Source organism: Tinamus guttatus, unplaced genomic scaffold, assembly GCF_059628265.1.
Source record: "Tinamus guttatus ecotype Peru unplaced genomic scaffold, ASM5962826v1 Tinamus_guttatus_pri_ptg000509l, whole genome shotgun sequence".
NCBI classification, from domain to species: domain Eukaryota; kingdom Metazoa; phylum Chordata; class Aves; order Tinamiformes; family Tinamidae; genus Tinamus; species Tinamus guttatus.
In genome coordinates, this window is record NW_028289043.1 from 2,333,126 (window position 1) to 2,357,281 (window position 24,156).

The window sequence follows — 24,156 nt, forward strand, 5'->3', positions numbered from 1 at the left end:
TCCAGTGAGGTGTAAAATGGTCTTTTATACATATATATATATATATATATATATATATATATATGCTTTCCATGACATTGCTATTTATGTTTTTAGGTAATGAGTTACGGCCTGATTCGTTCTCCGGTGGCATGGATCTTTATGGAGAACAAAGACATTCTTACAGATCCAGATCAGACATGGAGCCTCCCAGATCTCCTGTAAATTTTCAGCATAAGTATGTTGCATTTTACATGCTTATCCTTTTTCAGAATAGCATTTGCTAAATAAATGCATCAGTGTTTTTATTGCGAAGGTTTGACAGTTAGATGCCAAGGTTTGTCAGTAAGATTTTTCCCTTCTGTAAGGGGAGTGAATAGCCCGGCCTTACACATTCCTTTTCCCATAGCCCAGAGAGGGCCAGGCGTGCCGAGCTCCGCGTTCCCGGCCGTTAGTGCAGCCAAGGCTTCCCGGGAGCTGGAACCTGCCCCGTGGCTCTCCTGGTTGTTTAACCTCTTAGTCAGCCCTGCCAAGTGGGGACCCCAGCAGTAGGAACCTGGGGAAAAGGGTTGTATTTCACCAGCATCAAGGGTTTGAGAGCACTGTTGGCCTCTGGAGACCCCCAAGGAGTCGTGGGGTCCCAGCTGCCCTGGGCATCAGGCTCCAGCAGATCTAGGGCTTCAGTTTTCTGTGAGCAGCTGCACGTTCATGATCTCAGCGAGTGACAACAGTGACAGTTGTTTACACAGAAACAATAATCTAGTTTAGCTGCTTTTGACTTTTACTTACAAAAAGTAATGGAGAGAGACAGAATCCTATACAGGTGCCTGTGCCCTTGTTTACACAAGCTTAACAGGGAAGCGAACTTGAATCTACTGCTGCTCCTGCTGGAGCTTCGGTAGGAAACTGCTCATCAGCCTCCTTCCCAAAGGAAGGGAGCAGTGAATTGGCTGCAGTTTCCCTGCGGGAGGCCACACGGTGTCTTGGGCAATAAAGGCAGGGACATTAAGTGACGCAGTGGCCACTGTGTGGGCCGGTGAACACGCAGACGATCAGTGAAGTACCTCTGCTTACAGCATTTTGCTCTGCCTACTGCTAGGTGTATTTTAATGTCATTTTGCTGCGCAGTGAGCAGCCTTTCTCTCTGCTCAGGTTCCAGGGCGGGCACGTGGACGCGACGCCGGTGTCGTTCGCCTGTTCCCAGCTGCAGAACTACGACCCGGAGAGGGCTCTGAGCGACTACATCAGCCGGCTGGAGGCCCTGCAGCGGCGCCTGGGCAGCGCCCACTTCCGGCAAGTGCCACCCGGGGCAAAGCCGGGTCCTGGCGCGGCGCCCGCGGGGCTGCGCTGGGGGTGCCCTTCCTTAGGAAAACCTCTGCCTTTCCTCCGCCCGTAACATTGGTGCAGGAGGGATCACTAAGAGTTTAAGCTACGTGGTGAAGGATGTACCCAAAAGACTGACAGGCGGTGGGATTGGGGCAGGGGGGTCTTACAGTCATTTTGTCCCACGGATAGTCGCTTCTCTGCTGTAAAATAGAATTGTCAGGTCAATGGGATTGGCTCAGCGAACTTGACCGAGTGGTCGTCTTTGACATCAGAATTACTGTATCCAAGCTTTACTTTAACACAGAATCCCTTATTTGAGGAAATTTATTCTTGGAAGATATTCTGTGGAAAATCTGCCATTCTTGCTTACCGAGCTAAACACCAGGAGGGTTGTGAATGATCATCTACTTATTTCAAGTTTGTAATTCTGACCATTCTAATTAAATTTTTTTCTGTCTCACAGGTTCCACTTCATACACCCAGCTGCTCTCTGGCATGAGAAGATAATGTCCCTCTGGCCCCTGCCCCGCGGCCGGCGCCGCCGTGGTGGCCTTCTGTGACTCTGCTCCGGGCTTCTGTACAGTGTGTTGTATATTGTGGGACCACCGTGAACACTGCCCCTCCTGGCACAGCCTGGGGGCACGTACAGGGCACTTGTGTTCATGCAAAGAAAAAAAAATCATCAAATTACATGTATATTTGTGGAATGCTAATTTAAATGATTAACTTATGAAGTGTGTATTTATCAAGAGGGTGCGAAGATTAAACTTGTGCATCAATGAAGTGGAGCTCCCTTCGGTGACGTTCACTTGCACTTTTTCTGGCAAGGCTGCTGCTGTCGCACACCTCTGTCCTCGGATTTGCTACTGGCAGTGCAGACAGAATCTCACTTGTAGAGACCTATTTTTGTAAGGGTAGAAGTTTTGAATTTTATGGGTATTTTGTCAAAGTACTGAAATAAAAACTTCATCCTTTTAGCTGTGTTCTGCTATTTGAAATACCTTTCACGTCGAGACGTGCTCCCAGCGGCACAGCAAAACTCCCCCCTGTGCCATGGCTCTTCCCAGGCCCTTCCAAAGGCAGCTGCGAGGCCGCTCTCTGGAGCCCCTCATCCCACATGGGAGGATTAGAAGAGCAGATGCTCCAGTCTAGCAGTTGCTGATTAAAGACTTTTTTTAAGAGAGGGTTTGGCCAAGGCTTAGACTAGGCAAAACTGGGCAAGCCCCGGGGGCAGTAAGCACTGCCAAAAGAAAAAGCTCCGTGGGTGACTGCCTTCCATAAAGTCACCTATTAAAAGTATGAAGTAGAAAAGCTTTTTCAGAAGTAAAAAATCCTGAAAGGTTGAGTACAGATGCCACAAGAGGTTGGTTTGTTTAGAGATTTAATTCAAAGTTTCCACGAACCAGAGCTTATTACCATCTATCATCTTTAAACAAACACCCTTTAACAATCCTACAGGAGCCAGTACAGAGAACAACATTCACATTTCATTTCTTTTGACCACTCTATATACATAGTTCTTCAGAGAATTCAAGTTGTTTGTACCAGTGTGCACTCACTTTTGTAAAAGCCTGATACAAGTATGAAATTACCAGTTTTCAGAAGTTTTTGTAGAAAATTACGGTCTTTTTGAGCCTTACCAGGGTACAGCAGCTTCAAGTTAGGCATAAAAATCATTCTTAGAAAAATCTTCTAAGTATTTTTGTAACCGGCTCAGTCATCACCTGTACAATAACCCTTTTTTAAAGAAGCCTGGGGCCACTCTCAGGTGTCAGCCAAGGCCCCAGGTAGCTGGTTTCACCAGCTGCAGTTCTGCTCTCAGAGGGGAGCTCCAAGGAAGCAGCTGCCTGTTACCTGACAGAGTTCCTGTATTTGGGCACAGAAGCCTCTTTCTTTAGGAGAGGAAAATTAACTTTTAACTCTTTCAGAAACAAAGATTTCAGGTTGCAGAAATTGCATTGTTTCTTCACCTTTAAGAAAAGGGGGGCATGCACTTTAAAAACGTTACACAAATAGAAAAGACAATTTTCTTTTAAAAATGCAACAAAAAGTTGCAAAACAAGCAATTACATACAGCAGCATTAAAAAAAGCATGGAAGAACAAATTAAATAGGCTTATAGTAATAGATTATTGTTGCTTTCATAGTCATTAGATGGAACAGTTTCCAATTGCCATTAATTTTTGTCAGTTTTATTCCAAAGTCTGTTAGTTCACACAAATAGATAAGGTTTTTCATTCCAGAACTTAAAGCGACCTCCTCTTGTATCTGATCACTGGGTTATTGGGTGTATGTATCATTGTTGTGTAATTTATAGTTGGAAAATAGTCATTGATGAGATCAAATTCATATAAACGAAGCAAAGTTGACCAGATGGTCTTAATCTGAACGTAAGCAAAGTTTTCTCCAATGCAGCGATGACGGCCTGGAAGGGAAGCCACAGCAGTTACTTACAGAACACTTGTTGGCAAAGGTGCTTTTATAACTAAGTCGACATTAGAAGTTTTACATGAGCTGTCAGCATTTCTTTCTAAACAACCTGAGATTTTGATCCAGCAAACTTTATGTAATTACATGACAGTCTTGTTTTCATGAACTTTTTAAAACACAGAACAGGCCCTGAGCAGTTCGGACTCTGCTGCTCTCTTCTCCCACCAATGGGAATTTATGCAACGTTAAAGAGTTCACAACACTGCGAAGGTACCAGCTGTAGCTGCACTGCAGTCCTGGCTGCAAATTGTTGAGTTACGAATCTCTTTCTGCATTTTATGACCTGAAGATGACTTATTTTACAACCTGTAATTAACCTGTATTTTATGACCTGTATTAACAGGCCTTCACCTGTCACTTAAAGGCTTTAAGTTTAAATATAACACATGCTAACCAGAACATCTTTTTAATTGCTATTCCAAGTACTGCTTACACCCATTACTAAACACGAGGCTAAGGCTCCCATCAGCTGCCTTCTTGGAAGGCCACTTCCACTGGAGTCAAACTCCCAGGCAGCAGCAGAAGCAGCAGCAAGTCCAGGTGCTACAGGGCAGGGAGCTGCTCTAGGAGCTGTTGGAGCAGCAGGAGTCACATCACAAGGTACAGTCACCAGGAAGACCTGGAGTTCCCATTCCCTGTTACCTACCCGCACCGAAGGGCACGTAGGCGAATTTCTCCGCAGCCGCCGGGTTCTCTTGGAGGTATCGGTCGGGCTTGAAGTCAAGGGCATCTTTCCAGGTGTCCTTGAGCCTGTGGTTCACCGTGGGGGACACGCACACCTGGTGGCCAGGAGGGATGTTATAGCCAGCAACGGTCTGAAAGGCAGGGGAAAGAGAACCGCTGTGTTACGAGAAAATTCTCCCTTGGTTTTTTTGAAGCAATACTTGAAATTCTACAGTGAGACTTCAGCTTGCAAATTAGGACTTTCAGTAGTTACTATCACCCTTTCAAAATAAAACCATAGACAGACTCTTCAGAAACCTTCAGTAACTATGCCTCTGGATTTGGTTCTTTAGCTCCCATCAAGTTTTATGCTTAGACTGACTCTGGGAGGGTGTCAGTTATTCAGGAGAATAAGACTCCATTACAGCGGCTCTTCCCAAGGATGCAAAACATCCTCCTGGGATGCCATGGTCAGAGGAGAGGTCGACATTCCTGCCCAGGCTCCCTGAACTCCCCTCCTGGTCTGCAGGAAACAACGGGAGCAGCAGAGGGAAGCTGGGATTTCTGGCTGCTACTTCCTCCTCCAGAGCAGCCCAAGAGCCCAACGTGACCCGGCCCCTCTTCCCCAGGGATGGCACCAGGACACATCCCTGTGAGAGTCCTGCAGGCACAAGGAGGCAGCTGCAGCTAATTCCCTAACACACCCATTTGCATGTAATTACTGCAGAAGAAAAGAAAGAAAGGGAAAAAAAAAGAAGACTTATCTCACCCTTTGCCTTCTAGTGCAAATCTGCACTAATGAATGTGATAATTTTGATTTGCTCATCCAGAAGACAGAAAAATAGGGTAATACATGAAATGGATATAAATTCTATAAAAACTACATACCCAGAGAGGGTTTCTCAAGAGGTAATTCCAAGGTTAAGGGGCGGCAACATGCTATACCCATGTTAAGGCTATGTCACACAGCCCAAGCAGAGCCCCCTTCCCACAGGGCACGAGCACAGGCAACAGCATGGAGGAAGCTTCAGTAGAAACAGTTACACGGTTTAGACCAGATTGGATACCTCTAAAATTAGACCTCCCTAACAGGGACATCAGTCTTTGTTCCTAATGCAGTAGAAGACAATAGGATGGTTAATGCTAACAAATGACTAAAGAGGTCTAAGGCTATGGGCTAGCTCCACATTTGTCCCTGCTGGATTTTGCGGAGTTCCTGGCACGTTCTGGCGAGCGGCGCTGCTTCGCTGCACTGCGGTTGCCTTCAGTAACTGCACTCACCTGAGGGGTTTTGGCCAGTCTCATCATGGTCATTATAGGAGGTCTCAGCCTTAAGGTTTCTTTTAGACAGCGATCCAGCAAACTGAGATCCTTCAGCTGCAAATATAAAGAAAATGATATACCAAGATACAGTCAAGTTTATCCAGTGTCCACAAAAAGGTACTTTATCCTACTTCAAAGGATAAGCATCTCATATTTACATGTACTTCATTAGCTACCTTAAGTTTCTGCTTTTCATTTAATTCAATTAATAATTCTCTGGCCAGTAGAATAACATACTGTCCCACAAGTGTTTTCTGATGGCCACCTGAAGAAAAAGATCACACCGCCTATTTCTCCTCTGTGGGAATACAAAGATCCTACCCAGCTGGTCATTTTAACAGAGCTTACAGGAACTGAAGTTTCTTTGGCCAACACTGATGGAGAACGGCAGCAGGTTGAAAAAGGAGGGGAAAGGAGGAGCTGGAGGAAGCGCAGGGGCCAACAGCGTCACCACGGGGCGCTTAGGACCCAGCTCCCGGTTCCGTGGCCAGGCACGGGACCTCATTCCCATGTTTGCAGGCGCCTCCAGGGCCCGCCCGGAGCGGCGCGGGGCACCCACCTGGTCGTAGGTGAGGGGCGGCAGGTGCTCCCCGCACACGGCCCTCTGCTCGGCGAAGCAGCGCTCCTGCGTGGCCTTGTCGCGCGCCAGGAAGAAGCCGAGCCAGGCGCTGGTGGTGGAGGAGGTGTGCTGCCCCGCGAGCAGCAGCCCGATGAGCATCCCCGCCACCTCGTCGTCCGAGAGCGCCCGGCCGTCCCTGCGACAAGGAACGCCCTTAGGGAACCCTGCCGACACTCGGGCCGCGAGGGCAACTCGTCCTCAGCTCGCTGGGAACGGGGCATTTAAGTGTTTCAAAGCAGAGCATAATCGTCCATAGAGTCAGAATCGTTATGGTTGGGAAAGACCTTCGAGATCATCGAGCCCAACCCCAAGCCCTTCACCACCATCCCTGCTAACCCATGTCCCCAAGCGCCTCATCTACACATTCCTTTCAGCCTGGAGAAGGCTGAGAGGGAACCTGGTCAGTGTCTATAAACACCTCAGGGAGGGAGGGAAGAGGATGGGGCCGGCCTCTTTTCAGTGGCGGCCACCAAGAGAACTAGAGGTAATGGCCACAAATTGAAACACCAGAAGTTCCATAGGAACTTAAGGAAAAATTTCTTAACAGTGAGGGTGATGGAGCACTGGAACAGGCTGCCCAGAGAGGCTGTGGAATCTCCTGCTCTGGAGATCTTCAAAACCAGTTCGGATGCCACCCTGTGCCTCGTGCTCTAGGTGACCCTGCGTGTGCAGGGGGGTTGGACTAGATGACCTCTAGAGGTCCCTTCCAACCTTAAGCATTCTACGATTCTATGATTCCTTCAACACTGCCAGGGTCGGGGACTCCAGCACTTCCCTGGGCAGCCTGTCCCAGTGCTTCACCACTGTTTCCCTGTAGAAATTCTTCCTAATGTCGAACCTGAACCTCCCCTGGAGCAACTTGAGGCTGTTTCCTCTTGTGCTATTGGTAGTTATTCTGAACAGACCGACCCCCACCTCACTACAGCCTCCTTTCAGGTAGCTGCAGGGAGCGACAGGGTCTCCCCTGAGCCTCCTCCAGGCTAAATAACCACAGGTCCCCCAGCCGCTTCTCATAAGGCCTCTGCTCCAGCCCCTTCACCAGCTTCACGGGTCTCTCCTTTGGACACATTCCAGCACTTCCACGTCCTTCTTGTAGTGAGAGGCCCAAACCTGAGCACAGCATTCGAGGTGCAGCCTCCTCAGCAACAAGTACAGGGGGACGATCCCTTCCCTGCTGGCTGCACCGTTCCTGACGCAAGCCAGGACAAAACAGCAAGTCTCCAATCCCTTTGCTTACTTGTAAGAGGCATCAAGGAGAGTCTGGAGGATATCATCCTCTTTTTCCTCGGACTTCCGACGTTTCTGGATGACCTTGTAGAAGATATTCTTGATTTCCCTGTGCGCTCGATCGCGGCGCCTGCGCTTCAAAGCATCGGCATTAGCAACTTCATACAAAGTAACACATAAAACACTTAGAAAGATTTACTCGGATGTCTAGAACACGCTGACAAAAAAAATAGAGGGAGGGAAAAAAAAAAAGAAAGAAGCAATCACTAAGCTGTTTCACCTGAAGCTAGGCAGAGGCAGCCAGCCCGGCAGGAGCCAGGCAGCGTGAGTGAATCCCCCGTCCAGGTCGGCGTAGAGCTGGGCCACCTTCTCATTCAGCAAACTTCTGATCTCCTTGCCATGCAAGCAATGGCTTGCTGTCAAAATGATCAGTTCTGAAAGGGCTTCAAACAGGTCTGAGGAAAGATTGGAAGGAGAACAGTGAGAATGCATTTCAGGAAAGCCAGTAAGCTTTACAGGTTATGCTTATTTTGTACAGGAGAAAAGTAACCAAATAAACATTGATTTTATTCTAACTTTATTTAACGTTTCAGCTTGTTTTCCTAGAAAAATCTAAACAGCTTTTTTTTATGTCTGTCAGACTCTCTTCTAATAACTAAACTAGATTGCCAATTTCAACCTTTTCCTAGGAAATTTTCAAGGAAAGCTATTAATGCTTCCGTACAAGGTAAACCGTGCAGAAGTTCAATCCTTACCACGCATAAAAGATGTCACCAAGAAGGACATAAACTTGATCCACAAATCCACAGGCAACCAGTTAGTTTTGCAGCTCATTAAGCTATTTTGTGAGGACTGCAGAATTCATTTTCTTTCACCGCTGGCTTGCAATGATGGCAAGGGGGTAACAAGCCCAGCAGGCTAACGAGGAAAGCCAGGCGGGAAGGAAAAGAAGATCCTCACCCAAATGGCTACTGGCCCACACAAAACCCAAAGACAATAACCACGATGGCCAAGTCCCCCACAGCAACTCCAGCACAAACTGTATCACTGCACGAGCACACCCTACCATATCCTGATCTTATCTGCCCTAAGGGCACACATCTTCAGTGTATGTGATACCTGAGCCAAGATCTTGCAAAGCCTTAAAACTGAATAATCACAATTTTATTTAGCATTTTTCTTCTTATGCCTAGCAGAGTTTAGCCTACACCATATTCTTAGTCCTTTAACACTGCTGCAGTAAATCGTTTACAAAACACACACACATCCTGCATTTGCCTTCATTCTTGCACAGAAAATCAGAGTGTAAAGGTATTTATCTTGCTTACTCTTTTCTCCACTCTCTCCCCAGGCTTTAAAATACTCTTTTGTTTCTTCTTCAATCAGAGACACATGCCGTTTGAACTGGGCAATGTTTAGCCCAGTTTTGAGCATCTTCTTTTGTTCCAGAAACACCTAGAACAAAGAAGAAAGTGTTAGTCAGTGCAAACACCATCATATTAATGTAACTAATCAATTTATTATTATTTGTACTATAACAACATACAAAAGGTAAAAAAAAAATATGATAAGATTGGAAGGGTTCAGCAAATACTAAGATTTAAAAAGCAGATAACTTTCTGTTTCCCCTGTTTCATTTTTCAAGCAAAAGTCTAATAATATCCAAAAAAACAGCCTAAGAACTGCAATTCCTCATTCTACCAAAATAGGAAAATAATTAATTCTTTTCTCTGCTAAGTTTTAACAATGAAGATGCAAGGTGCACACAGGATCAACATATGGAATACACTTCAGGCATGTAATTAATAACTACACACATAGTCCCAAAGCTAATGAAACCTGCCCTGCAAGGTCTGGATACAGCTTCAGTTCAGCATTACGCAGCCTTCTTGCTCATCTCCCCCCATTTTTTTTTCCCTTTTCTCATGCTATAACACCTTTCCTCCCATTTAGAAGCTCCCCTTTCTTTCCTAATGCCCACTCATCTCACTGCCCAAGAAGTCCAACAGAGACAGGAAGCAAACTGCTTCCCAGGGAAGTGTTCAGCTTCACAGCTTGCTGAACTTGCTCTCTTTTTCTGCATACAGAATTGTAACTAATAAATCTACCGGTAAAAAAATAAGCCAATTATTCACAGAGAACTATTCAATGGGTTCATGGGTCACCTTCTCAGGAAACTATTCAATTAATTTGTAAGTCCTATTTATGGATTGGGGCATCTGCTCTCCAGAGCTACACCACACTCTGAGTAACAGGCCAAAATCTGTTATTTTCTTACCAAGGTGTCTGCATGTTCTGTAAAGATGTGCACAGAACAAAAGGTGTAAAAGAAAGGCTACTTCCCAGTAGCTTCTGTCTCCTGGACACAGTGCAGAGGCCAGCAGTCTATCAGGATACACAAGCCACGAGCAGTGAGACAGGCAAGGTGCCAAGAAAGGACACGCCAGCCCGTGCTGGGGTAGTGGAAAACAGCCGAGTGATTTCAGACCCTAAGCCAAGTAACTCTTTTATTGTTGTATTTCCCTGCCAAAGGATCCTGCAAAGGGACAAACCTCTACCAAAGACTAAGCTAAGGAAGCAGAGTCTTGATGGCTGGACAAACCGTGACAGATCAAGTGATGGTCATCTGCAGAAACAACCTGCACAAAGCCACAACTGAAAACCCAAAGATAAGGTATAGCCCAGTGGGGTTCCTGCCACCAGACTCCTCTGCAAGCCAGAGGGCTTCTCAGTGCCAACACACCCTAGATGGGACTAGCAGGGGAGCAATCTAGCCAGGGAGCAGCAGACACCTGTACTTAAGAGCCTGACTATCCTGACAAGCAATACACAGATTTAGAACAGCAAGTGACAACACGAGGCAACGTTCAGCTGAGGAATGAGACGTGCCACTCTACTCTCAGACCCATACAGATTGCGTGTTCTGCAAACACACCCAGACAGATTCTTGCCCTAGCAAGACACACTTTGTGATGCCAAATTTTGAATGCATATGCATTAATATGGCATAAATGAAAAAAAAATAGCATTTTTGAGCTCTCTCAGAAGGAAAGCCTAAATTTGTTCTTAAAGGAAAAGTAAACTGTAGTCAGTGACACATTGGAAGATAAGTTAAAAAATGACTCACTGATTAGCCTTGCCACCATCATGGAACCAGATGGTTTCAAAACCAAGAATTAGCGTCAGGAACAGCCAATGATAAATAAAGCAGCACAGACATGTTCACTCTTGATCACCCAACTGAGATTTGCCACCTGCATTGTGCCTTGCTGTTAGAATTGTGCACGAACAACAAATCCCATCACAGCGGCTCCCTGGTTGGGAGCTAAAGGAACTTACTGTTCTGTGGAATTTATCTTTAAAATACATACCGCATTAGGGACATCATAGGCAACCCCCTTGCCAAAGACTGGGGTGGTCAACCTAGAGTAGACGTCCTCCGCGTTCAGATCTTCGTTTTTACTGTTGAAGAGGAGAGCAGCAGCATCACTGCCCAGCAAGTAGGTGAACGTCTTGCCAACCATAGTGAAACTGAACACGGGCCCATACTAAGGAGGAAAAAAACAACAGCTCATCTTCAGCATAAAAACAACAATCTCTTCACTACAGCCTTTCCTAAGATGGTACCTATTTAATACATGACGACATTACTTCAGTGCAACGATTTCTGCAATGTGGTTGGGGACTGACCACCTCCATCTATAGATCTGATGCACACATACATATTGTGCTGGATGTGCCATTTTAAGCAGCAAAGAGGAGGAAGGTAAGGGAGAAAAAGAAAAGAAAGGACAGAGGACACTGGCACCAAGTCACTATTTCCCTAAGAAGTGGCTAAAGATATAAAATGGATATGAATATTCTAAGCCACATTTAAATTTTGTGTTCAATATAGTGATACCTAACAGCATAGTGATATGCAACATCATAACTAACACTCGCCTTTCTCCCAATTGTAAGACTCTCATAATTTGGAAGAAAAAAAATAAAAAAGAAAAAAAGTTAAATGAAAGATTAATAACACCAGAAAACTGGCAAACAGACTACAGGACATAAGCCTACAGCAATCCATGAACACTGCCTTGAAAAACTATAAGTCTGAAGTCACACGTTGCTAACTGGCAAATGACATTATAAAGTGTAAATGTCATCGCCAGGAGATCCTTATCTAGTCTCATCTTAGCCTTTCTCTAAGCAAACCAGTCTTAGATTTAAGCCTATGACTCTCCAAAGTTTTAGACACTGTGAAACAGATCAATAGTTTGTACTGTAATTGAGGCTCTACTGCATTAGTAAATTTGTTTTCCCTTTGGGGCTATTTAAATTACTGTGCTTTTACGCACCATCATTTTTATGATTGCAAAGGGCCTTAAACGTCATTAAATAACCTACAAAGAAGGCAGATTACTGTATTCCAACCTGGTCTCAAACAGATTAGTGAAGAGTGAGATTAAAGTAGGTTATAAAAGATTTTTTTTAGTTCCTTGTGATTCAGCTACAAACATTACCCAAATACACATCCTAACAGCTTCTCATGAGATAGCACTGAGCTTTTTTTATTTTTTGCTAACAAAACTGCAAAGTATATAAGAAGACCTCAAAAAAAAGAAAAAAAAAGACAGAGCATCTAGTGCGTGCTTCATACCATATTCGAGTCAGTTAATGAGAGCGAACGTGCTCTAAGCAGACCCAAGACACAGAACTAAAAGGCAAGCAAACATATTTCAGCATTTGCTCTGGTGGTCACGTGGGAGCACAAACCTGTTCGTAAGCTTTTTCCAAAAATTCAATGGGGCTTTTTCCAAACGCAACGGCATGTCCAAGGAAGGGGATGCTCGACGAGATGTAAGGCGGGTAGTTCTGAGGAAGAGAAAGAGAAGGGAATTTTCTTCGGCGCACAATAAATCGATGCAACAACCATGCAAGAACTAAACAGAGACTTTATACATAAAGCTTTTTGGCAATAATAATAACAATAATAAAGTTGGAACCCTGAAAACCGAGTGACTCGGCGAGCCCCCGCGCCGCCGCCCGCCCGCCCGCCCGGCGGTACCTCGTGCCCGGGGCCGAGGCGGCGCCGGTAGCCGAGCTGCAGCAGGTAGCCCAGGCTCAGCACGAAGGCGGAGGCGGCCAGCGCCAGCGAGAGGGGGCTGCCCACGGCCACCCGCTCCAGGAGGGACCCGCCGACATCGAGCAGCTCCAGCATCGCCGCGGCCCACGGGCGCCTCCCGCTCCCGCTCCCGCTCCCGCTCCCGCTCCCGCTCCCGCTCCCGGCGGCGCCGCCGCCCCGCCCCGCGCCGCTGGGCTGATCTCTGCCCATGTGACGCCGCGCGGCGGCCGGGCCAATGGGCGGCCGCGCGCCACGGGGTGACGGCGTCTGCCGGGCGGCGCGGGGGCGCCATTGGACGGGCGGCGCGCGGGGGGCGGGCCCGGCCGCGCGGGGGGCGGGCCCGGCCGCGCGGGGGGCGGGGGCGTCCCCATGGCAGCCGCGTGCTGCCGTTGCGCGGCGGCGCATGCGCAGTGCGCAGCACGGCGGCCGATGGGGGGCGAGGCTGCAAGGCCGCGCGCGAGGGGCAGTGCCGGGCAGCGCCGCTCGGGCAGCTCCGGGGAACCCGTTTGCGCATAGGGCTGTCCCCACAGCGCGGCGGCCTTGGCACAGCCCAGAGCAGAGCCGGCACCAGCCACGCCGGTGGCGAGGACAGGGCCGAGCCCGCACTCATGCCCTGCAGTGCAGGTGCCGCCCGTAGTGCCACCTTCTGTATCGCAGCCGACAAGAAGTTCCTGCTTTCTAAACATTTCTCCCACATTCTGCAATTACTAGGAAAAGGGCCGTTTCTTGGTGACGTTCACACGCTGTTCAGGCAAGCTAGGAAGGTAACACCCTGCTGGCGCTCAGCGTGTGCTTGCAGAAAGCCTCCCACGCAACCCTGGAGAGCTTCACGCTGCCTTCTCTGCGTGAGATGGAATTTAAACAGGGAATATCACAACAAAGCAATCTGATGTAACAGATCACTGCCAATTTTACAACACTTCATATATTTTTAAAGATACTAAAATTACCTCATGTTGGATATGAAAAAAGGTGTATCTTTTGATTTTTCTTTATACATTCATTTTCTAAAAGACAAATACAGGATTCTGAGCTGCTTTGTAGAAACAGCCTGAGCTTTTGTCCAGATACGCAATGTCAAAGTGATAATACTTTGATGGAATAAAAGAAAAGAATGATACCACAAACTTTCATTCCTGTCCTAAGTGCCCTCTGTACACTACATACTTATAATTTTATTATTTGTGAATAGAGTTTTAAAGCTGTCACTTTGTTGGTGAGATAATGCATGCCTGTCATTACGAGGATTCTGATCAACTTATCTATCATTTCAGCAGAAGTTAGGGCTTGGTTTTCACTTCTCCAGATGTTCAGTGCTGTGATGATTTTCTCCTGCAGTTGATCAGTCCTGATAGAAAAAGAGTTATAAAGAGGAAATGTCTGAAAAAATCTAAGATTTGGAGATACCTAATTTTACATACCTCCCGTATTTAACAAAAATACACATTAACTTCATAATTAAGACATTGTTAATTTCACAAAACAGAAAGGAAAGAAAATTGGGAAATAAAATTAACAAGATTCTGTTACAAGAATTTGTATCTAACCTGCTCTCTTCAAGAGACTTGATGTCAGCACGACGCAGTTGCAATTTCTGGCAGAAGAATTTAAAATTTTCAGAAGGAATATTGTCAGCAATCACTTCCATTATCTCCTGCAAAAGTTTCTCTAAATAGAAACATAAAAAGTAGTATCCTTGCTTAAATTACATAGTGTATCTTGTGTAATAGATGTTTCCAAATACCATTTTCTAAGGTGGTCCCCATCCTGGCATCATCCTCTCCCCTCCCTGACAAGCCTGTTGGGGAGGAGATGGATCGCTCCTCATCTGCGGGAGCCCTGGCTCCCAACCCAAGGGCAGTCTCTGGTGCAAAGGCAAGTCTCTGGTCTCAGCACTGCCACATTCTGGGGGTTTGCATTTTCTTGAGGTTGAAGCCTCACAGCTCTAAGCTCCATTTGCTGGAGACAGCAGAGTGAGGAAGCACAGGCTGTTCTTCTGGACGCCCCCCTGCCCCCACCACACATTACAGAAATAGCGGGGTAGGGAGGAACTATCTTGAAAACATATCATGATTCAGCTCAATTCCAGTCAAGGGGCACAAGATCAAAGCAACCACATATACCTGAAGAGCTCATACATGCTAAGAACACAAATCCGTCTCTCTCAAAGTAAGTGTTACAAGTGGCAGGATTCGAGTTTATTACATTTACACTGCACAGGCTGGTGAAACAGCAGCTGCAATCCTCTTCATCAAGCTACAAAAGGACTTACTCCAGGCTCAGCAAAATCACTGTGGAGTTTGCATGATATAGGCACCAGTTGCTCCTTCATGTGGGCAATCTCCAGAGCCAGGGATAATAACGGCAGTAAAATCCAGACAATCCCTTTTGGAATGCTCTATCCATGGCATACTACATCAAGACCACCTCATTTCCAGATGGCAGGAATGTGCACAGGCTTTTCCTGCAGCAGGAGCTCCTGGGAGCTGCAGAGGGGCTGGGTAGCTGCAGTGATCAGCACAGAGCACTCCAGACACAGAGTACACATGGGATGTGCACTATTCCGGAGGTGCAGTGTGTGCAGGGGTTAGGGATAACACTTCACTGTGGATCTCCATGGTCACCTCCACCTCCTTGGTTAGCGCACGAAGCAGCACAGTTTTCTTAATGAGCTTACTGCTTAGAGATGGCTACGAAGACACAGCAGGAAAATGCCATTATTGTAGCCTCCTTTCCTGCACAAATTATAAAATTTCTGATGCTGCCTTTGCTTGCAAGATCCTCTGTGATCTCAGCTACAAGTGAAGGTAGAATTTCATCACTAGAGACAATGCCACATCCCCTGAGCTTTGGGACACCACCAGTAGCTGATATGCCACCTTCTCCAAATAGACATCATCTGTGGAAGAAGAGTCCCTTCCTTCTAGGGAAGTAGGTGTTTGGAGAGAGCAAGCACTGGCAAAAAATACAGTGCAGTCTCTCTCTCCAGACACTATCAAGAACTCGCATACTTTTTTATCTGTGCCTCCCTAAATTCCATGGACAGTGCCATGGACGGCTTTCACTACACCATCCCAGACTCTGGAATATACTGGAATACACTGGAATAATGTGCTGAGATGCACAAGGAAGCTGGAAAGCAAACATAAACAATTCCTTCCAGTGCTTCAGCATGAGCTTGCCTGGGCTTCCTGAAGAGTACAACTACTACTGTAGTCTCCATCCTGGATGAGCCATCAGGCTTTAGGCTTTGGAAACATGTCCACCTCAGTTATTTCTCTAGTTGCTTTTTAACGGCTATATCCTCTTGGGTCTTCTCTTGTTTTTTAGGTTTTCTCTCTTTTATCATTTGTGACTGGTCACAGTTGTCTGGGTTATTAGTTGTGAGTTCTTTTTTAAAAGCATTTGAGTGACCATATTGGCCAGTATTTTCTGTTTTGGCAAATTTTTACCAGTAAAGTTATGCACTGGTGTCAAGAGAGGTATTAAGTTATTTCTGTAATTTTGCCAGGACTCTGGCACAGCAGCTAGAGAGGCAGCCTAAAGTGGAAGGATGGCACAGGATGCAGGCAATACTAGAAGCTTAAACCTGGAAAAAGAATGGGTGTGAGATGCCACATGAGATGCTGTACTGAGCTGTGCAGATAGGAGGATAATGAGCCAGTGCTGTTGGGATTAATGGGTTTTGCTAGAGTAAGGACAACAGAACATTCAGATGAGATCATATATTAATAAAAGAATACTAGGCAATTCAGGATGTCTGAGTGAGGGAAATACCAGGAAGAAAAAAAAGTTGGGTTCTTTTTCATTGTGGGAGCTGTAGGAGCATAGCAAGGCCATAGAGAAGCCATGATATAGGTAGATGCTTTGATTTGGTGTTCTCAAGACCTGAAAAAAAGCAAGGGAGCTTAAAAAGAAGTGAGATGCTGTTCTACTGTCAGTGCAGATGACACCTCTGGATGAGCAGAGCTGAGATATCATTTATTTGCGTCTGTTTCATTTTCTGATATGAACACAGTTCTGAGACCTCAATTTTGGTTTTGGCTGTCAACTTCAATTTCTGTGAAAAGAAGTACTATTGCAACAGAATAATCATCTTAGCTCTCAATTACAATTTTATCAATTACAGTTACAGTAATTTATAGTTATAAATTACAATTTACAGTAAGCCTATGTCTCTACATGCAAACCCCTGTACAATCAGGATGTACATACATCCTTGTTGGTTCCTCAGGCAATCTGTTACCTACCAAGTAAGTACATGAACACTAACCATAATTTAAACACCGCTGACACTAACCAAAATCTGTGAGGAAAAGAAACAGAATCAATACAATGAAAATTAACAAAATGGATTTTCAACAGCTCCTGCAGTAGCTACCTTTAATGCATCAAAATACCTAATAATATACTTGTTCTTAATTATATATCTAATACTATGTCTGTTCTTAACGTACCATCTCTTTCATGAGCACTTTCCAGGTAGCACAGAACGGGATGTAGCTGCTTCCCTTTACACACCTCTCGCAGCGGTTCAAACAGAGCATTTCCATCAAAGTTTATATCAGTAAGCAAACGAAGATTGTGAAGATCAGCAGGCAAAGACAACAGACAATTTTCTGGGAAAATACAAAGAAATGCTTAATCACATCTGCATCACATTATCCTAAAGAAGATGGCGACATATCTGGTGAAGTGAGGTTTTTGTTTGTTTGTCTGTTTTTAATTTGGTAATGAACTTGGCATTGTATAAAGAAGGGAAGACAGTTTTTGCCTCAAGGAACTTACTGTTTCAGGATTTGACTGAAAGATCAATAAAGATAACAGGAATCTTCTCACTGGTTGAGTTCATAGCCTATAGCACTGACCTCACAGGCTTCTATAGTGGGAAAGTGAGAAGCTTGTAGAAGTTGGGGTTGGCATTGGGCTACATTCAAAACTGGAAAGCTGCATTTTCCCCTGTCCTTTTTTCATTATCATTTTCTCCTGCGATACATTCATACTTGTCAGGGGCATAGCTCATGCTTAGATTTTACTAAGGGATCCAATGTCTGATACTTACCACTCAGATCAAGTTGCTGTAGATTTCTTAGGAAAGTAATAGATTTGGGGAGCTGGCTGATATCATTGTTATTTGCAATTAGATGGGCCAAACATTCCAGTTCTCCTATGCCATCTGGAATTTCCTTTAATGCATTATGAGATATGTCAAGCTCTCTGAGGCAAACCAATTTAGATATCTCATCTGGAAGCTGTGTTAACTAATAAAGAAATAAAACAATTGCTGCATTATTCATGTATGTTGATACAACTATTTCTTTTCTGTAAAAAGTTAAAAAGGTATTCTTTCCTGCAGGCAAAACAGCCTCCATTATTTTTATCCACAAACAAAAGATTATGACATTCTACTGTGGGGAAAATTCATTTATTATTTCATGATAAAAATGTTCATGCTGAGTATAGAATTTTGCAAGGATTTTTTCTAGACAAAATAATAGAATAGCAATAAAAACGATACAGCAGTGGACCAATGTCTCTATAGCTGGAACTTCAGGAGACTTGTTTTTGGTCCTTGTTATCACTGATGAATCTCAAAACAAAATCCCCTTTCAGGAGAACACTCAAATTTAATTTTATGGGTCTTTTCAGATACAAGAAAATGATTTTTTTCCTCTATTTGGTTCTGTTCTCTTCTTGGTCTTTTCTATTTCCCTTCTAGCAACTCCAACTGTTCTCACATTAATCAGATGTCATGGAAACTAGAGCTGCAGCTCCCTGAGAAATGAACCTAATGTATTTGCTGCTGGGTCTGAAGGAAGGAGGTTCCTGAAAGGGATCGTATCCACCTTTGAAATCACACAGAGCAATATAAGTCATTTATGAACCCAGACATGAAATACTGATTTTGCAAATTCTGGTTAAAAAAGAGAAATTCAAAAGCCTTTTAGCCTGATTTTTTTTTAAGTGAGCCAAAGATGGTACTAGCACTTGCTTCAGAAAGAATATTTTCTCTTCTTTCAACTGACCATGACAGTACAGTATCTTTTTTTTTTCCCCATGACAGCTGCTTATCTGACTTTGTAATCACAACAGAATTTAGAGACGCTTAGATTTCCTTGGCACAACACCTTCCTTGTTCCTAAGTATAAGAAAACAAACATTTTCCTCCACTGGATTTTAGCAATGTGAAGCAATTTCTTTTGCTATAAGAAATGGAAGATCCAATGTAGCTTTTCTTGTTAGAATTAGTAAAATTATCTGTCTAATTTTAATAAGATTGACACGATTTGTTTGGAAGGTGATGTTCATGTCACAGACAGGAATGCTAGAGGCAGGCTAATCTACCAAATTGCTGCTAGCCAATTTGTCTCTCAATATCCATAAGGACAGGAAATACATAATTTCATAATAATAATACTAAAGGAAAGGAAACTATGGTCTGTTTCAGACCAATCTGATTATCCAAATATTGCCTCAAGTTATACCTAAGTAACATTATATAAAATGATGTTCATATCTAGTATTTCTTAATAAGTTTGCAAGTCTTTAAAAATCCTAATATTTTTGTCCCGTTTTATATTAAAAATTCCATATACAGATTTGCATTTTTACAAACTATGTTTTTTCTGCTGTTTTCTGTAGGTGTATTCAAACACAAGAGCTTTTACATCTGTTAGGAGACAGTCTATTACTAGTAATTTTGCAGCATAACAGTGTGTGCAACGCAAGTTTTCCTTACCTACACGGAAACGTTCTCTTACCTTCAAGCCACTCATCTGACATATTGACAATTTCTCCAGTGATGAAAGATGACATATTTCAGAAGGGAAAGCTGCAAACTGGTTGTTGGATACATTTAGTTCTTTAATCGCTTCTAGATTACTAATCTGTAAAGGAATGCTCTTAATCTGATTATTTGCAAGGTTGAGTATTTGCAAACTCTTTAAGGAGCACAGTTCTGCAGGAAATAAGTCAAATTTATTGCAGTGTAAAAGAAGCACCTGGAGAGCCTTCATCTCAGACACCATTGCTGGCATGCTACTGATTTCATTCTCACTGACATCCAAGTAAATCAGTTTTTCAAGGCTGCACAACGAGGCAGAAAAAGAGGACAGTTTATTTTTGTTCAAGTGTAGATACTCCAAATTTTTAATGTAAACAATTCCAGGTATTATTTCCGAAATACAATTTCCACTAAGGTTTAAGTGCTTAAGATTGAACAGTGCACACAACGCATGTGGAAATTGGGAGATCTTATTGTTGCTGAGGTCAGCTTTGGTTACCCACATACAGTTTTTAAATTCAACAGGAACGTATGTCAACGCATTTCCAGAAAGGTCTATTATGGAGAGGTCTTTAAAATAGGATATTTGTTCATCCAGGGAGTCCAGTTGGTTTCTACTTACAGAAAACTCCTTTAAGTGTTTAAGTTTGTGAATGTTAGCAGGGAGCTGGGTTAACTGATTGTCATGTAGAATGAGATGTTTCAACATGGTACAGTTGCAAAGATTCTCTGTAATATTTTTGAATAGATTTTTTGCAAGGTTTAGAAATCTCAGCTCTTTTAAGTTCTCAACTTTATCTGAAAGAAACTCTAGTTTGTTATCATCAACTCTGAGCTCTCTTAGTTTTGTCAACTGAAAAAGCTGCACAGGCAAAAATATAAGCTTATTGCTACTGATTGAAAATTCTTGTAGCTTCTGGAGCTCTTTAATGTCCTTTGGTAAGCTCTGGATCAAATTCTCACATATACTCAGTTTTACTAGATTAGGAAGGTAGCAGACAACCTTCGGGAATATTAAGATCTGATTAGAATCAATGTTGAGTACCTTCAAATTTCTCATGTCAGCCATGGTATCTGGCAAAGTTTGTAGCTTGTTCCCAGCAAGTTCTAAAGTTCCAAGGCTTTCTAGTGCAAAAGGAAACTCAGCAATGTTGTTGTGATTGAGGAAGAGTTCCTTAATATTTACAAGTTTTGATAATTCTTTAGGGAGACATGACAACTGGTTATGACTGACATTTAATATTGTTAGTTTATGAAGTAAGGAGAGTTCTGGTGGCAGTGATGTCAATTCATTTTTTTCAATTAATAGGACTTCCAGATTGATTAGATTACCTATATTTGAGTGCAGTGATTTTATTTCATTGTTGCAGAAGTTTAAATATTTTAAATTTTGGTTTTGGAAAGTGAGCAGAGAAATATCTCTTAATCCTTTATTATTCAGTGTAAGTGTGGAATCCCTGCATTTTTCTTCAGGCAGTCTATATGGTGATCCATTTTCAGGATCTAGTGATGATGCTAAGATGTCTGCTCTGGCACTTTCATCAACATCTTCTGCAAGGATGCGGTTTAGTTCTTCAGTTTTCTTTTCGGCTGATGTCAGTAATTCATATTTTCTCCCATCTGTTTCAGAGACACCTTGAGGCACCATGGCAGCATCCATCTCAGCTGAGAATTCACATTCATACCTTTTTTCAGGCAAATCACCTTTTGATGAATTTTCAGTCATTTTATGGCTTTCCTCTGCATCATCTGCTTTAGGAACTTGATACGAAATTTCACTCAGAGGTTTTACAGTTATGTCAACCACTTCAGGATTCTCTAATGAGTATAGTGAGTCTTTCCTGGCATTATTTCAGATTTCATCTTCTGACTCCAGAGAGGTTGTTGTTCAGCTGTTTCTGTGTTGCCAACTGATTCTTTGCACTATTTTTTAAGAAATCAAACTGAACGTGTGAAACCTGTGTTGGAAGTATATATCACACCATATCAGTTGACTAATTTTGTAAGAGATCTCAAGAAAAATCTACGCTTCTTTCACATTTGTGAACTTGTCCATTTTTCTGTGTACCAAAAACATCGTGTTATCTACTGAAACATTTGCTACTTTAATATACTACCTTATTTTTCTAGACTGCAGACCACAGATCACAGAATACACATCATCAATGAACTATTCCCTAAGATTTCACAGAATCATCAGATCAATTAAATGCATATATTGAGAAAGATTTGCAATTACTCGTTACCCAAATATAAAATTTAGTTTAGTAATAAGTTTTGATTAACAAGGAAAGTTTTAAAATTTGGGAACAGGAGCCTTAATTTAGACTTCCTAAATGGATAGGTAAACACCTTACTAAGTAGCCCTGAAATGCTGAGTATGCAGTCAATCCCATTAACTTTTTAACATGCTTAAGTTACAAACGTGCTTACTTTTAAGCGCCTTAAAAATCATAAAGGTTTTTTTTTATCACAGTAGCCTTTACGCAGGATTGCTTACCTCAATGTAAGCATACGGAGGTTCACATATGTGAATATAAACGTTGAAATCCACACCTGAGGAGTGGTTACCTCATTAGCTTAATAACAAGCTATTACTGTGGTTTGAGTCTGCTCCGGTAACGCAGTCGCCGCTGCCACAGTGACCGCGTTAAGGGCAGCTCCGGGCAGCCCCTCCGCGAGCGCCGCCGCCCTCAGCGCGGCCGCCCGTTGCCGCGGCAGCCCACGCTCCCGCCCCGTCCCGCCGCGCATGCGCAGGCGGCGCGGGGCGCTCAGGCAGGCCGCCATTTTGCCATGCACGCCCTCTTTACATATAAACCTATCGCTTTTATTCTAATTTCATTTTTACAGACCTCTGCTAAGCGTCAGATCAGGGCGGCTGTGGGCTTTGCCGCAACTAGTGATTTCTTGACCAGCTCCCGCGTGGTTTCCAAGGTGCAAAGCAAAGCACGCAGGATACCTTCATTATTAAGTCTTCTTACATGATCTGGTATGATCTTGTCCATGATCTTCTCTAAAGACCATCTTCCTTCCTGCAGGACTCGTAAAGATGAGCATGTTGCAAAATACTCCTCTTTGCTAATAAAGCAATTTGATGACACTTTCATCATGGCTGTAGTAATAAAACCAATGTGACTACTTAGCAAACCATTTATTAGATAGTAATAAAGATATTGGCAGAAAGAACTACACAGCAGTAAGGCATATTTATACTGTTGTTAAACGTACACCTATACATTTCAAGATTTTTTCGTCTGGTTTTCTAACAAAGTGCTATACAGCAAAGTATGTATCCGATAGCAGTGCCGAGTGATAGCAAGGATGCACCGTGAAGGACATAACTGCTGCTTTCAGTACAGATAAAAGATAATAATCCATGAAGATTTCCTTTTAATTACATGCCAATGAAGCTGAAGTAGCAAAGTACATCTTGCTAAGATCACAAATTCAGTCTTCTGTTCATTTTTTAAAAATTGCTTATTACTGTAATTTCTTACATTGTATTTACTGTTTTAGAAGTTTAAATACAAATATTAAGACACTACAAAACAGCATAGTTTTCTAACATTTTTTTTAGAGATAACTCTTAATATTTTTGCTTTTCTACAAAACATTGCACACTTTTGGCACTCAGTTTACATGGAATGAAGAGTCAAACAGAGTTAAAACTCCGAAATACAAACAGAGGTTTAAAAGATTTGTGTTCTGGATAGTATTTCTACACATGCTTTACCAAGCACATGCTTCAAACCCTACAGAGATAGTCCATACCATTATTTGATGGAGGTGAGGGAAACATTACAACATTTTTAACCTTATTGCATAATTTTCCCTTTAATTAGGCATACTAAGAAAATATATGTATTTAGAAATGGATTGAAAGTTGCCTGAAAAAAAATCAGAATCAGCATGCAAATCTTTTCAAACACTTAAAAGGTGTAAAAAAAACCCTGAACTATTAAGAAATGAAATGATAATCCCACTTAAGATAACTTGCTAAGATAAAACCCTGACTCTGCAAACATCAGGCAGAATGTTTATAGACTGTGTCTGACCTCCTTGCATTGTAACTCTTCATTCCTGCATCCTGCACTGTCTGGGCTCTTGAGAAACTTAAGTAAGGAATAGGAAAATTGGTCTGAACTCTGAACATGAACTTTACTCACTCTGTGTTGTGTTTACTCACTCTTGTCCAGGACAAGATTTCTTAAGCTTTCTGAAGTCCTCTGAATAAGATTTATTGGTAAGTCTACATCCTCCCCCTTCTTTACACATATTGCACAGCAAACACAGAAATCTTGTTATTTTAAAACAAGCATGCTAAATATTTAATAAGGTTTCTGAATGATTTAAAGTATTTCCCTTCTGACATCCTCATGCAACATTTAGAATAAATACAAATACAAAATATTCAGTATGATAAAGAGTAAAAATAAAGTCAGCTATCAGGTTTATCGGAAACCAAAAAAAAGTATCAAATGTAGTTGCTCAAAGCAGGAGATGGTCTTCTAAGCATACTTAATCAGCAGTATCTTAAAAGTAGTTTGTCTGCAAAATACTGTAACACATACAGCCTCCTTGATATTCCACAGAATGACCAGTAAAGTTAGTAACTTGCTTGTTGGCACTGGCAATC

General features: G+C 43.2%; 3 protein-coding genes across 3 annotated transcripts in view; 1 reads left to right on the top strand and 2 right to left on the bottom strand.

The window, feature by feature from the left end:
• Nucleotides 1–1,375, top strand: part of AKAP9 (A-kinase anchoring protein 9) — a 100,768-nt gene extending 99,393 nt beyond the window's left edge. The window contains 2 exon segments of the mRNA XM_088533569.1: nt 97–217; nt 1,132–1,375. Coding sequence (XP_088389695.1) covers nt 97–217; nt 1,132–1,375 — 365 coding nt within the window.
• A 2,023-nt stretch (nt 1,376–3,398) lies between these two features.
• CYP51A1 (cytochrome P450 family 51 subfamily A member 1) lies at nt 3,399–12,863 on the bottom strand. Its single transcript, XM_088533550.1, has 10 exons — nt 12,680–12,863; nt 12,388–12,486; nt 10,998–11,174; nt 8,955–9,081; nt 7,907–8,081; nt 7,637–7,756; nt 6,340–6,535; nt 5,739–5,834; nt 4,441–4,609; nt 3,399–3,729 (listed from the first exon to the last, which is right to left on the bottom strand). Exons 1-10 carry the CDS (start codon nt 12,830–12,832, stop codon nt 3,551–3,553), a joined length of 1,491 nt encoding a protein of 496 aa, XP_088389676.1. The 5' UTR covers nt 12,833–12,863; the 3' UTR covers nt 3,399–3,550.
• A 1,012-nt stretch (nt 12,864–13,875) lies between these two features.
• On the bottom strand, nt 13,876–22,307 carry LRRD1 (leucine rich repeats and death domain containing 1). Its single transcript, XM_088533570.1, has 7 exons — nt 22,119–22,307; nt 21,954–21,963; nt 19,498–21,338; nt 17,799–17,997; nt 17,194–17,355; nt 14,284–14,404; nt 13,876–14,084 (listed from the first exon to the last, which is right to left on the bottom strand). The coding sequence occupies exons 1-7, from the start codon at nt 22,305–22,307 to the stop codon at nt 13,904–13,906; spliced, it is 2,703 nt and encodes a 900-aa protein (XP_088389696.1). The 3' UTR covers nt 13,876–13,903.
• Between the last annotated feature and the right edge of the window lie 1,849 nt (nt 22,308–24,156).